Below are 16,984 nucleotides of genomic sequence, written 5' to 3'. Positions count from 1 at the left end.
ATCACAATGCGTAATGAAAATTTTTTCGCTTAATTTTTATTCTTTACAGAATTAGATAATCAATTTTGAATATTGCTTTATAATTATTTTACGATTGTAACACCCATTTTATGTAAACAAAAGATAGCATATTGCCAAATAAAATCTACTAGTAGACACGCGTTACCGCGTTTAATTTTTTAATTTTTCATTCGAATATATCTACCAAACATATCGTCATAGTCGTAGAATACTGACGGATCTGACAAATATTACATATATAGATCCGTCAGTATTCTACGACTATGACGATATCGTCATTCTTCAAAGTATGTATATTCGGAGAAAATTGTATGATTAAAGACACTGTTTTTTTTTAATTGTTTTTAAAAGGACACAATCAATACATTCGAATTTTTAACCGATTTACTAAACAACAAGTCTCGATTTATTCAATTTTTTTACGACTATGTCACTAGATTATATCACACAAACTGAAGCCCGCGGCTTTACACGCGTGGTATTTTCTAGTATATTGAAATTTTCACAAATTTTCTTAGCGGATATATATATATATATATATATATATATATATATATATATATATACATTTATTGACTGTGTGTTCATTAATTTTAGACTTTAAATTAGAAAGCTTATTTATCACAGAATAACTATAACATGGGTAATAGTGTTTTTTGTTTTTCTATGGAATGAAATTGAACTGGTGCCCCGCTATGAATATATCGGCCCCGCTTGTGCGGCATCAGGGACATATGATAGGTGATGATAAAAGCAGGTCAGTCAACGCGTCGTGACGAATTCACAAAGAAATAACTTATAACTATGATATTTTCCAAAAGAACGTGTGGAGGTCGATGAAAATGAACAGTATAGTTTCCAGGGGGGACCACGTGGAGGTCGGCCTGACAGGGTATATTGCTAGCTAGGGAGGAGGCTGACTGTCCCCATTACTAACAATCCCTTTTTCCCTGCAATTGGCCATTAGATCAGATTACTAACCATTAGTCCTTTTTCCTTTAATTATAACACTTTGTTTCCCTAGTCGACTCTCACATCGAGGGGGGAAAGGAGTTATTTGCGAGGAGGTCTAACAGCCCCATTGCTAACAATCTTACTAATCAGGTCGATCTCCACGCGGTTCCCCCTGGAAGCCATCGTGGTTACTTCTCGTGGAATTCTTCACGATAGGCTGATTAACCTGCTCCATCATCTCCCACTGGTGTCCCGCCAGCGTATACCGTTAGCGCAGGCGGGGTTACTATTTCAATATCACATATTTAAAAAAAGGACTCGCATCGACATATTTTTTTTAATGGATGATAATGGAATGGTAACCCGCGCCATCGGTATACACCGGCGGGGCACCAGTGAGAGATGATAGGTGAGGATGAAGCAGGTCAGTTAGCCCACCGTGATGAATTCAACAAGAATTGTTCACGATGGTTTCCAGGGGGAACCACGCGGAGGTCGACCTAATAGGGCATATTGCTAGCAATGGGGCTGTCAAACTCCATTGCTAACAATCCCTTTTCCCTTCCGCATCGACATATTGCGGATGATAACTGCAACTGGTGTCAGATTGCATTCCCGTACCTGTTACGTCATTGCGTTGTAATGTTTATATTATTTAAATTTGATGACTAAAGACCGACATAAGCACAGTCACCAACATGGAGTAGTGAAGCGCAATAAAATCTTCGCGGTTCAATTATTAATCGATCGGTCAGTCGAGGAAAATAATGTAATAATCGATTATGTAATCGATTATACGATGTAATCGATTGTAAAATTCTATCTATATTTTATTTTTATATATATAAATGCAGAATGAGTTCCCGATGGTTTTTTTTATACAACTTAGAATGGCAAACAAGCTGACGGGCCACCTGATGTAAAGTGGTAACCGTCGTCTATAGACATGAGCGGTACCATGGACATAACAGCGTTGCCATTCCTGAGAACTCAGGTGTCATTCCTCTGTACCCTGTAAATTCACGCTATGCAAACACAACTGCTTCACGGTAGAAACATACGAATGGGACAGATATATCTGATTATGATAATTGTCGCGGTATGATTTTGTACTAGCTATTAATATAATTAATACTATCAACAATTGATCAATCTCTCTCACTCAATCTATTATAATTTATAATGACTCCTCTCCATCCAAAGGTTGCCTGGAAGAGATCGCTCTTAGCGATAAGGTCGCCCATTGTTTTCTAATTGTGATCATTTCTTGTAATTGTTTATATTTATAATAAGTTTACTATTGTAATCTTTTGGAGGAAACAATAAGTATCTATCTGTCTATCTATAACTTTATAATCGATTGAGTTTCACATTACCGATTTAATCGATACTATCGATGTACTAATCGATTTAGATTAGATTTATTAGCAATGTTAGCTAGCAACACTAACGCCGGGCGAAATATTCACTGGTACGGAATGGAATGAAATGACGCGTGAAATGGAAGATTCATGGAAGCATGAATTTTTATGTCATGACCTTGGTGGGGTAGCGGTTGAACACCGCCTCACCTTCCGACGGTAGCGAGTTCGATCCTCGCTCGGTATAAACATTTGAAGACATGGCTTGTTGCATTTAATAATGAAAATGGTAAATAAAGAAATTACCTCACTCGAGGTAAAAGCCACGGTCGTGATTTATTTATTTATTTAAGGCAAACAAACGGCTAAAATAATACATAATTATATACTTAAATAGTAATTTGGTAGCCACTAGAATTTGCACAAAATAAAATACAAGTAAACGAAACACAAAATTAGACAATACTAAATTAAACAAAATTAAACAAATATAAACAAAATTAAACAAACAAATACTATTGAAAACTACAGCAACATTGTCAATAATAATTGCTCAGAAGATAATAAAACATTTTTTCAAAAAATTTCCTCCCAATATTAACCAAAATGGTCTCCCCATTTTTTCTTATGACTGAAAATGAATGAATGGTAACCCCGCCTGCGCTATTTTTTTTTTAATGGATGATAAAATTTATGGTAACCCCGCCCGCGATATCAGTAAACACTGGCGGGGCACCAGTGAGGGATGATAGGTGAGGGTGAAGTCAGGTCAGTTGAATTTGACAATTTGAGCATTTGGCAATAATTAATCACGACGATTTCCAGGTGGAACCGCGTGGAGGTCGACTTGACAGGGTATATTGCTAGCAATGAGAATTAACGCATAGCATTAATTAATAGCTAATTCCTAACTGTTATTACATGAGTGCAGTATTAAATTGTCATTAGCAATAGATTTGGATTGAGATCGATGTTGGATTCAAGAGTTATCCTACTGTTTGTTTGTTTGTTTGTTTTGTTTATTGATTATTATTATTATTTAATTGCTTTCTATTTGTATACAATTAATTAATTTCTTTTGTTTGTTTTGTTTTTGTGTTTTTGTTTCTGCTTGTTTTGTGCGCTGCTGTGTGGGACGCATGCTTCTTCGATTAAATTATTTCTTTCTTTCTTTTCTTCCTTAAACGTCCCCATTACTAGCAATATATACTTATTAGATACGTAGACATCAATAAAACATTCGTTACAGGCTGAATCATCGAAACTTATGATTGGTCCAACCGACTGCAGTGCCAACATAGCAGTACATACATACATGTTTGTAATTTAAGGAAAACTTCAACAATAACAGAATATTCCTCTATTATTATTATTAAACAGTACCTATTATTAGTAGGAATTATATATATATATATATATATATATATATATATATATATATATATATATATATATATATATATATATGTGTATATATATGGCAACACTTCTATAATTCTGGCAATATCAAATCCATTATGGATATGATAAGGAAGAATTTATTTATTAATTAAAAATAAGGAACAAATGATTCCGTGAAGCAGTTGTGTTTGCATGGCTGTGTTTCGGTTTGAAGGGTGGGGTATGGCAATTAATTTACAGAGTACACAGGAATAATAACTGAGTCCACAGGAATAGCAACGCATGGGGGGTATCATGGGCGAAACAGTATACTCTGTTATGTCCATACTACTGCTCATGTCTATAGGCGACGGTTACCACTTTCCATCAGGTGGGCCGTCAGCTTGTTTGCCATTCTAAGTTAAAAAAATAGCTTACATATAATACAATTTTGAATAGAAATAACGAATAATTCGGCTGTATGGTTTTTTTTGGCAAATGTGAAAACGATTCATGGCTTAACATAGATATAAATTTGATATGTAATGACTGTAATTAAGCTGTACGTTTTCTAAAAAAAAATATATAAATAAAAAATAACCACCATTGAAAAAACCTCAGTGGTATTAAAAAAAAAAGAGAAAACAAAGCACAGAGATAACACACGATAACTGATACCCTTATTTTTTTTTATAAAACAGATAAACAATCAGGGTCCAAATTCTATTAGCGTTTATGTAGAAAACTAGTTACCAGTATTTATCTATTCGATTATCAACAAGATAATTTGTAGATAAAACCAAATATTAAAAAAAAAAAATTGGGTGAAATCATATTCGTTAGCTGTATGTAAAACAATAGTAAAAAAAAAAATAAGTATTAATTTAATAAGTATTATTCCTCTGTACCCTGTAAATTCACTGCCATATCCCACCCTTTAAATCGAAACACAGTTTTTTTTTATACAACTTACAATGGTAAACAAGCTGACGGCCCACCTGATGGAAAGTGGTAACCGTCGCCTATAGACATGAGCAGTACCGTGGACATAACAGAGTATACTGTTTCGCCCATGATACCCCCTATGCGTTGCCATTCCTGAGGACTCAGGTGTTATTCCTCTGTACCCTGTAAATTCACACTATGCAAACACAACTGCTTCACGGTAGAAACATACGAATGGGACAGAAATCTGTCTACTATCTATAATCTACTCTAGATTACGCATGAACTATATCAAGAGTATACTAGAAATACAAGTATATTAAGGATAAAGCCATTGGTGCTGTTCATGTCCATTGGTGATGGTTATCACTTTCCATCATCTTATTTGCCATTCTAAGTGTTATGAAAAAGCCGGTAAGTGCGAGTCGGACTCGCATATCGAGTGTTCCGTACAAAATTTATTTATTTAACTCTTTATTGCACCATAATCAAAAATATACAATGACAAGTGAATAATTCAAGTGAAGTACAGTAACATAAATACAGATTGAAATATACACATAAAGGTGCAAAAAGCGGTCTTATCGCTAGGGCAATCTCTTACAGACAACTTTTGGTGAAAAGGGAACTCATCAAAATCAAGTTTTTTTTTTTTTTTTTTTTAAAATAACTGCATATTTACGGTATTAAGATTTTGTCTTTTACTTGTGCTTTATGGCATTGCTTCTTGCCAAATTTCACGATTCTAAGTTAACGGGAAGTACCCTATAGGTTTTGATTATTTTTACAAATGTCAAAATATGCGATATAAATAGAACATAAACGACCGTGTCTTTTTTATTGCGTCGATTTAGAAGCTCGATTGTTTCACTGCTTTAAGAGATTGCAGGCCTAAGTATATGATATTAATTTCAACTTGATACTTCCACGCGTTCCTAAGAAAAAGGGTCTCGACAGACGGACGGAAGAACAACGAAGTGATCCAATAAGGGTTCCGTTTTCCCTTTGGAGGTCCGGAACCCTAGAAACAATATTAGTATTCAGATGTTAAAGTGACACGTAACTGACATACGCTAACAAAGTATGTCAACCGAAACAATTTGGACTTCCAATGCTGCCTTGCAATAACAGAATAATATAAGATAGATACTCTTTATTGTTCCCTCCAAAAGATTACAATAGTAAACTTATTATAAATATAAACAATTACAAGAAATAATCACAGTGAGAAAACAATGGGCGACCTTATCGCTAAGAGCGATCTCCTCCAGGCAACCTTTGGATGAAGAGGAGTAATAAACAGTTTGTTCGGAGGCACGATGAAGATCCTATTATTTCTAAAATATAGAGATACATGTAATGATGTAAATATATATACCTACCTACATATTATATATTATATCCGTACTTTGTCTGGAATACGTTTAATTAATGTGAACCATATAGCAATGGCTTTAAGTTCATTTTCATTACGCCACAAATATGTCAAAAAAGATCTAGCAAAAATATCAAACCTAGACCTGTTCGTAGAAGGCGTGAACCGAATACTACGAGGTTAATCGAGACACGGCGCTAGACGAAAGACCTTGAGTCAACAGGTTGCTTGTTTGGCTGCATTTTTATGCAGTGATAGCTAATTCTCAAGTAAGTAGTTGTGTTTGCATGGCTGTGTTTCGGTTTGAAGGGTAGGACATGGCGTGAATTTACTGGGTACGGAGAAATAACACCTGAGTCCTCAGGAATGGTAACGCATGGGGGGTATCATGGGCGAAACAGTATACTCTGTTATATCCATGTTACTGCTCATGTCTATAGGCGACGGTTACCACTTTCCATCAGGTGGGCCGTCAGCTTGTTTGCAATTCTAAGTTGTATAAAAAAAAAGTTATATCTCAATTTACCCTGTCAGGTCGACTTCCACGCGGTTCCCCCTGGAAATCATCGTGATTAATCTGATGAATTCGTCACGATAGGCTAACAATCAATGGTTACATTCCCACCTATTACCACTCACCAATGCCCGAGGGAAGGGATTGTTAGTAATGGAGACTAAGGGCCCAATTGCTAGCAATGTCTTCAACCAGGTCGACCTCCACGTGGTTCCCCCTGGAAACCATCGTGCTGAATTCTAGGTGTATTAATCACAACGGGCCAACTGACCTGTTTTTTTTAATTTACACTTATGTGTCTCTCACTGGTGTCCCGCCGGTGTATACCATTACCACGGACGGGGTTTGTTGCCAAACATAAGCCTCCCCCTAGGGGATTTTCCAGTAATTGCCACGTTTGACCGGCGGATTGGCAACCAAAGTTAGGCTTTGAAGAAGAGAGACGCTACTACCCACCCCTTGCCCTCCCTTAGTCGCCTCACACGACAGCCATAGGAAAAAAAACGGTGGCCTATTCCGAGACCACACGGCCATTTCATTGTCATCTATTAAAAAAAAAACTCACCGGTGCCCCGCCTGCGCTATCGGTATACACTGGCGAGGCGTCAGTGAGGAATGATAGGTGAGAATAAAGCAGGTCAATTAGCCCACGAGGAGATCGACCTGACAGGGTATATAGCTAGCAATGGGGCTACTAACCCCAATTATTAGGGGGGAAAGGGATTGTTAGCAATGGAGTTTGACAGCCCCATTGCTAGCAATATGCCCTATTAGGTCAACCTCCACGTGGTTCCTCCTGGAAAACATCGTGTACAATTTGAAGTTGAATTCGTCACGATGGGCCAACTGACCTACTTCATCCTCACCTATCATCCTTCACTGGTGCCCCGCCAGCGTATCCTGATAGCGCAGGCGGGGTTACCATTCCATTATCACCCATTAAAAAAAACCCCAATTATTAACAATCCCTTCTCCCCCCTCTATATGGTGTAACATGTACGTATTGCATGGCAAACGGCAAAGCGTGAGCACTTACCTCGTCTAATACCACGCACGAGTATTGCATCAATAGGGGGGAGGCAAACATCTCCCGCAGTAGCACGCCTTCGGTCATAAACTGGAACATAAAAACGTTTTATGTGAGCGGCACAGTATATTTTACGACATTCACCATATTCTTCATAATGTTGTGTATTTATTTCATTGAGTATGTTCTTTTTTTATGCTTGGGTACCTCTGTCCCATTCATGTTTCAACCGTAAAGCAGTTGCGTTTGCATGGCTGTGTTTCGGTTTGAAGGGTGAGATATGGCGAATAGGCGATAGGGCGAATATGGCGATAGGGTGAATTTACTGGGTACAGAGGAATAACACCTGAGTTCTCAGGAATGGCAACGCATGGTGGGTATTATGGGCGAAACAGTATACTCTGTTGTGTCCATGGTACTGCTCATGTCTATAGGCGACGGTTACCACTTTCCATCGGGTGGACCGTCAGCTTGTTTGCCATTCTAAGTTGTATAAAAAAAATTTCTAAATTCTATTTTGACTTAGAAAGAACGATACTAAAAAAGATCGTTTTTAACGTCAAATTCGTGGAAACAGATTTAGAAACAGAGAAATAATAACATTTAGGAGCCGTTTCAAAAATAACACAAATATGCGACACAAACATTTTATTATATATGTAAATATAGATTGTGGAGGTCGTTGACCTATATGTAAACGGGTGATACATTTTAAAACTGCGTATCGACCATTTTAAAAGTAGAACACTTGGTACCAAGTATTTTTAGCCGACTTCCAAAGAAAGGAGTGTAATATTTTTAAGGGTCATCAAATAAAACTCTATTCAGTGACATTTTTTTGGTATTTAACACTCTACTTAGTGGGGGGAAGGGATTGTTAGTAATGCGCACTACCAGTCCCATTGCTAGCAAAATACCCCTGTCATGTCGACCTCCACGCGGTCCGCCCTGGAAACCGTCGTGCTGAATTCCAGGTGTATTCGTCCGTATGGGTTAACTGACCTGCCTTTTCATTCTCACTTATCATCCCTCACTGGTGCCCCGACAGCGTATACCGTTAGCGCAGGCGGGGTTACGATGGAAAAAGAGACTACCATTTTATTGAGCCAATGAACATATTATCCTGGTTATAAATGCAAGCAGCTCAGAACAGTTTCTTATAGCAGTCTTTAGGGGAGGTCTATGTCCAGCAGTGGACAGATAATGATTGAGAAGGTGATGAAATAATAGTAAGTCAGATAATTCCAAAATCATATAGCATTTTCGCTGTATGGTTCCGGCATAAAACGTGCCAACCCTTCCTTGCTCGTGGGTGTCGTAACAGGCGACTAAGGGAGCATAATAGTCAAAGGACAAGCAGCAGCATCCCTCTTTAAACATCACCAAAGCTTTACAGCGGTTGCCAATCCACATGCCAAACGTGGCAACAACTGCCAAAACCCCCCAATCTTTCTTTATACTGATTTGACTGGTCTGGTAGTAAACAGAATTATTGTAGCGTACCAATTGGGGGAGTCCTATGCCCTGTTATGGTGATGATATCATCATATTGATGATTATCATTTTTTGGCAATTGTGTGAAACTGGCAAGTGTGTGAAAGTTAGAATAGAATTGTAAAATAAACATTCGAAACCTTGTCTCAATACTACTTTCACAAACAGTGCGGCCCGCGAGCGTAATGCTGTTAAGTATTCTACGCTCGTTAAAAGAATTATAAGTAAATACCTATTACATCTCCGATTTACCTAAATAAGATGTTCTTACGAGAATTTGGTAAACAAACTGACGGGCCAACTGTTGGAATGCGGAAACCGTCAACTATAGACATGCACCACGGATATTTCAGAGTGTACTGGCGTTTTTCTTTTTTTTTTATGGGTGATAATGGAATGGTAACCCCACCCGCGCTATCAGTATGTACCAGCGGGACACCAGTGATGGATGACAGGTACGAATGAAGCAGGTCAGTTAACCCATCATGACGAATTCAACAAGAATTGTTCACGATGATTGTACACCTCTGTCCTATTCGTGTTTCTACCGTGAAGCGGTTGTGTTTGCATGGCTGTGTTTCGGTTTGGAGGGTGGAATATGGCAGTGAATTTATAGGGTACAGAGGAATAACTTGAGTCCTCAGGAATGGTAACGCAGGGGGGGGGGGATCATGGGCGAAACAGTATACTCTGTTATGTCCATGTTACTGCTCATGTGTATAGGCGACGGTTACCACTTTCCATCAGGTGGGCCGTCAACTTGTTTGCCATTCTAAGTTGTATAAAAAAAAAATTTACTCACCACAATCCCCGTCTGAGGACTCCGCACCGAGGTCATGGCCGCAGCGTAGCCAACATGCTCGCCGAGCCGCTCGCCGCGCTCGTCCGCCACCCTGGCCGCGAGCGACACGGCGGCGGCGACACGCGGCTGCGTCACACACACTGTGTGACCTATCTCATACAGATACTGTAACAATGCAATGTGTGTGCATTGTTATGCATTTTTCATTTATGTCAATAAAAACAACCATTTTAATTTAAATAAATTAAAATAACTTTTGGTTTTGTCACAACTGAAGTCGTTTTTTAGGGTTCCGTATCTCGAAAGGAAAGAACGGAACCTTAAAGGATCCCTTCGATGTCCGTCCGTCTGTCAATCTGTTAAGACCCTTTTTCTTAGGAACGCGTGGAGGTATCAAGTTGAAATTAATATCATAGACTCAGGTATGCAATCTCTTAAAGCAGTGAAACAATCAAGCTTCTAACTCGATGCAATCAAAAGATACGACCGTTTATGTATGCGATACCATCTGTATCGCATATTTCGACATTCGTAAAGGGAATCAAAACCTATAGGGCACTTCTCGTCAACCTAAATTCATAAAATTTGGCAAAAAGCAATGTCATGTAACATAAATAAAGGAAAAAATCCGAAAACCATAAATTTCACAAAAAAAAATTAAACTTGATGATTTTGTGCGAAACCCTCGTTGCGCGATTCCGATTCGCACTTGGCCAGTTTTTTTTTTTTGTGAAACCCAAATTTAATTACACAGGAGAGCTCTTTTAGCTTAATAAAATCTCTGTTTCTATTATATATATATATATATATATATATATATATATATATATATATATATATATATATATATATATATATATATATATATATATATATATATATATATATATATATATATATATATATATATAAAACATTACTAATATTTGTAGCGAGTTATTTACAAACATTTCCTGCTTATTTCACAGATATTAATACTCTGTTGATTCAACCCTCCACCGAGTAATGTTTAATGCACAACCGGACCTATGCAATGCATTATATTATATTTCATATTTTATAATACTGTTAATTCTTTATTGAACACAAAAGGTCGTTGAAATAGAAAAAAAACCAAGCATATAAAACTGTAAAACTAAATAAAAAAAATATATAAAACTGACAGTTCATTAGTAGTTAGTCACACATGTGTACCAATCGACTTAAATGTTACAGTTAAAAATAAATAAATAAAATGTATTTACAATTGAAAACACGTATACAGTCTTGTCGAATTCTTCACGATGAGCCAACTGATCTGCCTTCATCCTCGTCTATCATCTATCACTGGTGCCCCGCCAGCGTATACCGATAACGCAGGCGAGGTTAGCATTCCATTTTCACCCATTAAAAAATAACCAAGGTCCCAGTGAGAGATGATAGGCAAGGATGAATGTAGGTCAGTTTTTTTTACACTATACTGTTATGGCGGCAACCAAACATACAACCCGTCTGATGGGGGGGAAGGGATTGTTAGTAATGGAGACTAAAAATCCCATTGCTAGCAATATATACAACCAGGTCGACCTCCTCGCGGTTTCACCTGGAAACTATCATGGTTAATTCCTGATGAATTCATCATGATGGGCTAACTGGCCTGTTTTCATTCTCATCTATCACCCTTCACTGGTGCTCCGCCAGCGTATCCCATTAGCGCAGGCGGGGTTACTGTTCCATTTTCCACCCATAAAAAAAGCCACTACTAAATCCCTCCTCCTCCCTCCTCCAGGTTAAATCCAAACGTGTTGGCTGTGACGTCAACCTGCAGACTGTAACGACATGTTAATTAATTGTTATTTTTAATTAACACGCCACGGTCGCGTCATTATTTAACACTAATTGTTTTGGGAGTTGGTAGTTATTCATTTTGTGAAGAGAGTTAATTGAAATTTATTCGATCAATTTCAAGGCATCCAGTCTATTTTTTTTTTAATTCCGACTCTTTAAAATGACTAACGAAATGCTTTCTCACTGTATTGGGTCGACTGGTAAGATCTCTGTCAGAGATAAGTCTACCCTTGCTCACATTTATAAGTGCATTATTTTATATGTAACTTACAAGTACAATAAAGTATATATATATATACTAGCTGACCCCGTAAACGTTGTTTTACCACTTATTGCGAAATATAAAAATCGCGATTAAAAGAAGTTGATCGTAAAATGATGAAAATTTAAAGTTGTGTGTATTTTTCAATGCTAAATCATAATAAAATAAAAAAAGAAAAATTTGTTAAAAAAATAAAAAAATATTTTTTTGGGGAGGGTCACTCTTACCATTGAGGGTTATGAAAAATAGATGTTGGCCGATTCTCAGACCTACCAAATATGCACACAAAATTTCATAAAAATCGGTAAAGCCGTTTCGGAGGAGTTTGGTAACAAACACCGTGACACGAGAATTATATATATATATATATATATATATATATATATATATATATATATATATATATATATATATATATATATATACATTTTCGTTTTTGAGATCAGATTTCAGTGTTGACAACTGGATCATCATATTAGCCTTCAACTGACATAAACCTTTCCTATACACTGCCATAAATAACGGTCCCCAGTCACCTGCATTCACGGACTCCTACATAAGCATTTAATATCGTCACTCTATCCGGGAAGGGAGTCGTCCTACACTGCGTTTGATTGTACAGAGTCGTCATCTAAGACCCTTTCTTTTTCTTCTGAAATCAATACGTACGAAATAACAGGAAAAATACTAGTTTACACAATAAAGTTTCTTTCAGACTTAGATATAATATATATATATATAAACTATATAACAGATAAAAATGTCTCAATACAAATGCTTCGTGAAAAGTGGATCATTTTCATACAATTTCGCGTGATAAATAGTTATAAATGATTCCTTTATAACTTCTATATATCTTTATAACTATATATTTATTTTATTTTCTAATTTTTGCATCTTTTTAATAAAAAAACTAATTTTATTTAATAAATAATTAAATATAGATACGTCAAGATACATTATGTGCGTAAGTATACAGAACACTGATTGAAAAAAAGTCGACTCGTTTTTGAGATTCGATGCTCTCTATCTATAATCATGTTTCAACCGTGAAGCAGTTGTGTTTGCATGGCTGTGTTTCGGTTTGAAGGGTGGGATATGGCGTAAATTTACTGGGTACAGAGGAATAACACCTGAGTCCTCAGGAATGGCAGCGCATGGGGGGTATCATGGGCGAAACAGTATACTCTGTTATGTGCACGGTACTGCTCGTATCTATAGGCGACAGTTACCATTTTCCATCAGGTGGGCCGTTAGCTTGTTTGCCATTCTAAGTTGTATAAAAAAAATCTAAGTTTTCAGCGTTATGTCCCTAAAATCTCAAGGTTTACTGTCTTCTAAATTTCTATTATTTATTAACCAGAACTTTCAATAGGAAGTTGTATGTTTCAAATGCAGCGAGAAATAACTTGGACGGGCGCCAGTAAATATTCGCATTACAAAAATGTGGGTCGAGCACGCTCTTCTCGCTATAACACGAGTGGTAGGAATCGGGTTAACCCGATGACGTCATAGGATAGGGGATACACTTAATGGGGACATGTTTCACATTATATAAAATTGCAAATGAATGCAGTAAACGTAAAGTGGGGGGGGAAGGGATTGTTAGTAATGGAGACTGAGAATCCCATTGCTAGCAATATACCCAACCAGGTCGACCTCCTCACAGTTAATTCCTTGTGAATTCATCATAATGGGCTAACTGGCCTGTTTTCATTCTCATCTATCAAGGGGAACACATAGTAATGTAATAGTTAATTAGTTCTTGATGTGTTCACGATTGTAATCGTGAGATAAAGACATGGAACCAAAGAAGAGAAGAATAGACTTAATTTGCTTTGAATAGGTTCTTATTTAATAAGTAGACAGTACCATATTTAGCTAATATTAAGCATGCAAATTATGTGAATATAGATTTTTTTTAAGTTATAAATAAATTTATATTTATAAAATTGTTATATTATTATAATTATATAAAAAAATAACAATAATAATATTTCTTTATTCATAGATTAGAAAAGATCCATTCTTGTTAGTAACAATTGGCTTAAACTATGTTAGTAGGAATAAAAAGTATACAAAATTCATTTTATGGCCCCTATAATGATTTTGACCCACAGTGAGAGGATCGGGCTATCGTATTTATTACATAATGCCCTCAGAATGCTGTTACTGCTGCCATTTGTTATTGATTGTTTATAATTTCATTTATGATATCAAGACGAGAGATGGAGAGACGTTTTTAAGAGGGACGCTGCTGCCCATCCCTCGCCTTCCCTTAGTCGCCTCTTACTACGCCCACTGGAAAGGAAAAGGTGGCCTATTCTATACGGCATAGAGCATGTTTACCTTCTATTAAAAATACAAAAAAAATCACAAATATTATGATTCGGTGGCTTTTTTTGTCAAATTGACTTTTTAGTTTGCCGTTAGCTTTGAATGCAATAAAACCATACAATAACAGTTGCTTGTTCACGCTCAGTGGTCATGGCGTGAAGGTTGTAGGTGGTATATAAAAATATGCATGCAAAAAGTTCGCTTTATCTATGAGAGGCGGGCATTGGTGCGGCCGTGGGTGGTGTGATATCGAATTGCGCTTATCAAACATCCTAATAATATATCTATATATAAAACAAACATATATATAAAAATAACAAACAGCTATGTTGACAACCATCGTTGCAAAATGGTATTTTTTTTTTAAATTTAATGATAATGGAATGATAACTCCGCCTGCGTTAACGGTATACGCTGGCGGGGCACCAGTGAGAGATAATAGGTGAAAATGAAAGAGCAGGTCAGTTAGCCCGTCGTGATGAACTCTACAAGGATTATCCATGATGATTTCCAGGGGAAACCGCGTGGAAGGCATATTGCTAGCAATGGGGCTGTTAAGACCCCATTACTAGCAATCTCTTAACCCAACAATGGGAATTAGAGCCATCGCATTACTAGTAATAAAGGTCGACCTGACAGGATATGTATTTGCATTTCTGATGAATTCATCACGTTGGACCCAATATCCTGACTTCATTTTCACCTATCATCACTCACCATTCTATTGAAATGTAAAATCGAAACGTAAATCGAAATTAGAATAGCAACCATTCTAATTTCATCATTAAATCATTGTATTTCACATAATAAAAAATAAAAACTGTAATCATAGCAAAATCACTTATTTACATTTAAAAAAAAAAATCCAGTTATTGTAAATTAAAAACTAACCTATCAGATTACATAGTCTGTCTCCATACAAATGCTTCGAGAAAACCGGGTCAACTTTTTCATACAATTTTGCGTGACAAATAATTATGAATGTTACCTTTATAGCTTCTATATTTATTTTGTTTTATAATTTTTGCATTTTATTAATGCGTAAACACTAATTTTATTTATTTAATAATTATATATGCATACGACAAGATACATTATGTGCGTAAGTGCATATAAAGAACGCTAAGAGAAAAAAAAACGAGTTGGCAAATATGACAATTAGCTGACAAAAAGTTAAATCGTTTCTGAGACTCGATGCTCTATGTATATAATCTATAAGATAAATATATATATATATATATATATATATATATATATTTGTGCTGTTTGCCATTCATGTATAGTATAAAGTAATAAATATCTATCTATCTATCTATTTGAATCTTCCTAAAAATTTAACAATTAACTGAAACCAATTTGTATTTGGCCGTATCATTAGCATAACACGAGACATCCAATTCCAATATTCAATTACTGAGAGACACAAAAGGAAGCCTTGGCATCCAGCGAACAATGGACTGGAAAAAAGACAATGCCGCGCTTTGTAGACATTTTTTTTAGAGAAAAAAAAACGTGTCAAGTGTTTTCAAGTTTTCTGTGAAGGTTCCATTGTAAGGCGCCCATGGACGATCAATGTACAATAGCTATAAAATATATTAGGGGAGAGGGATTGTTAGAAATGGGGGTCTTAATCTCCATTACTAGCAATATACCCTATCAGGTCGACCACTACGCGGTTCCCCCTGGATACCACCATGATTATTTCTTGTTAAATTCGTCATAATGAGATAACAGATCCGCTTTCATCCTCACCTATCACTCCACACTGGTGCCCCGTCAACGTAAACCAACGTATTACTAATTTTGACCTGCGACTTCGTTTGCCTACGTAAAGTATGGAGATGGCTCCATTCCATATACCATAGTATGTGTATACCAAATTAAAAACATATTTTTTTTATTAATTAGAACTCAGAAATAGCAACTCTCTCTCTCTCTCTCTGTGTTATGTCCATGGTACTGCTCATGTCTATAGGCGACGGTTTTTTTTTAATGGGTGATAATGGAATGGTAACCCCACCCGCGCCATCGGTATACACCGGCGGGGCACCAGTGAAGGATGATAGATGAGGATGAAGCAGGTCAGTTAGCCCATCGTGAAGAATTCACCAAGAATTGCCCACGATAGCTTCCAGGGGGAACCACGTGGAGGCCGACCCAACAAGGCACATTGCTAGCAATGGGGCTGTCAAACTTCATCGCCAACAATCCCTTTCCCCCCTATAGGCGACGGTTACCACTTTCCGTCAGTTTGTTCGCTATTTTAAGTTGCATAAAAAAATATAAATAAGTAATAAATATGTATACTAGACACTATACATATGTTGACCGCCTGGCTTTATTTATAATCACTTTGTGTAGGTACCTATACCAGACTATTACGCATTTAGCACCAACACGCACGATATCCAATTGCATTGATAACTGGAGGAAAATGTAATTTATTATCCTGTAGGTACACAGTTTACATGTTTTAATCAGTTATTTCAGGCAAACATACTCGTAAACCATGTGGTCCTGGGATAGAATGGACCACCGCTTCCATTCGTGTGGTTACGATACTTAATAGTCGAGGGAGGGGCAGCAGAGAGACGCCGTTAAAACATCAATAAAGGCTTACTGCGGTTGCCAACCCCGCCTGCCAAATATGGCAACTACTAGCAAAACTTCTCTCACGGGGTAGGC

The 16,984-nt window shown here is 36.8% G+C and overlaps 1 protein-coding gene across 1 annotated transcript in view; it reads right to left on the bottom strand.

Moving 5' to 3' along the window:
• Window positions 1–16,984, bottom strand: part of LOC113513877 (probable ATP-dependent RNA helicase DHX35) — a 53,286-nt gene that overhangs the window by 20,869 nt on the left and 15,433 nt on the right. Inside the window, exons 3-4 of the mRNA XM_052891886.1 lie at window positions 9,874–10,038; window positions 7,587–7,667 (exon numbers count right to left, since the gene is read on the bottom strand). Of these exons, the coding sequence (XP_052747846.1) occupies window positions 7,587–7,667; window positions 9,874–10,038 (246 nt within the window). The remainder of the gene's footprint in view (window positions 1–7,586; window positions 7,668–9,873; window positions 10,039–16,984) is intronic.

This window comes from Galleria mellonella, unplaced genomic scaffold, assembly GCF_026898425.1.
Source record: "Galleria mellonella isolate WM207_F2 unplaced genomic scaffold, CSIRO_AGI_GalMel_v1 utg146, whole genome shotgun sequence".
In the NCBI taxonomy this organism is placed as follows: Eukaryota; Metazoa; Arthropoda; class Insecta; order Lepidoptera; family Pyralidae; genus Galleria; species Galleria mellonella.
Note: the sequence above shows the minus strand (reverse complement) of the source record. Positions and strands in the feature narration are given on the sequence as shown.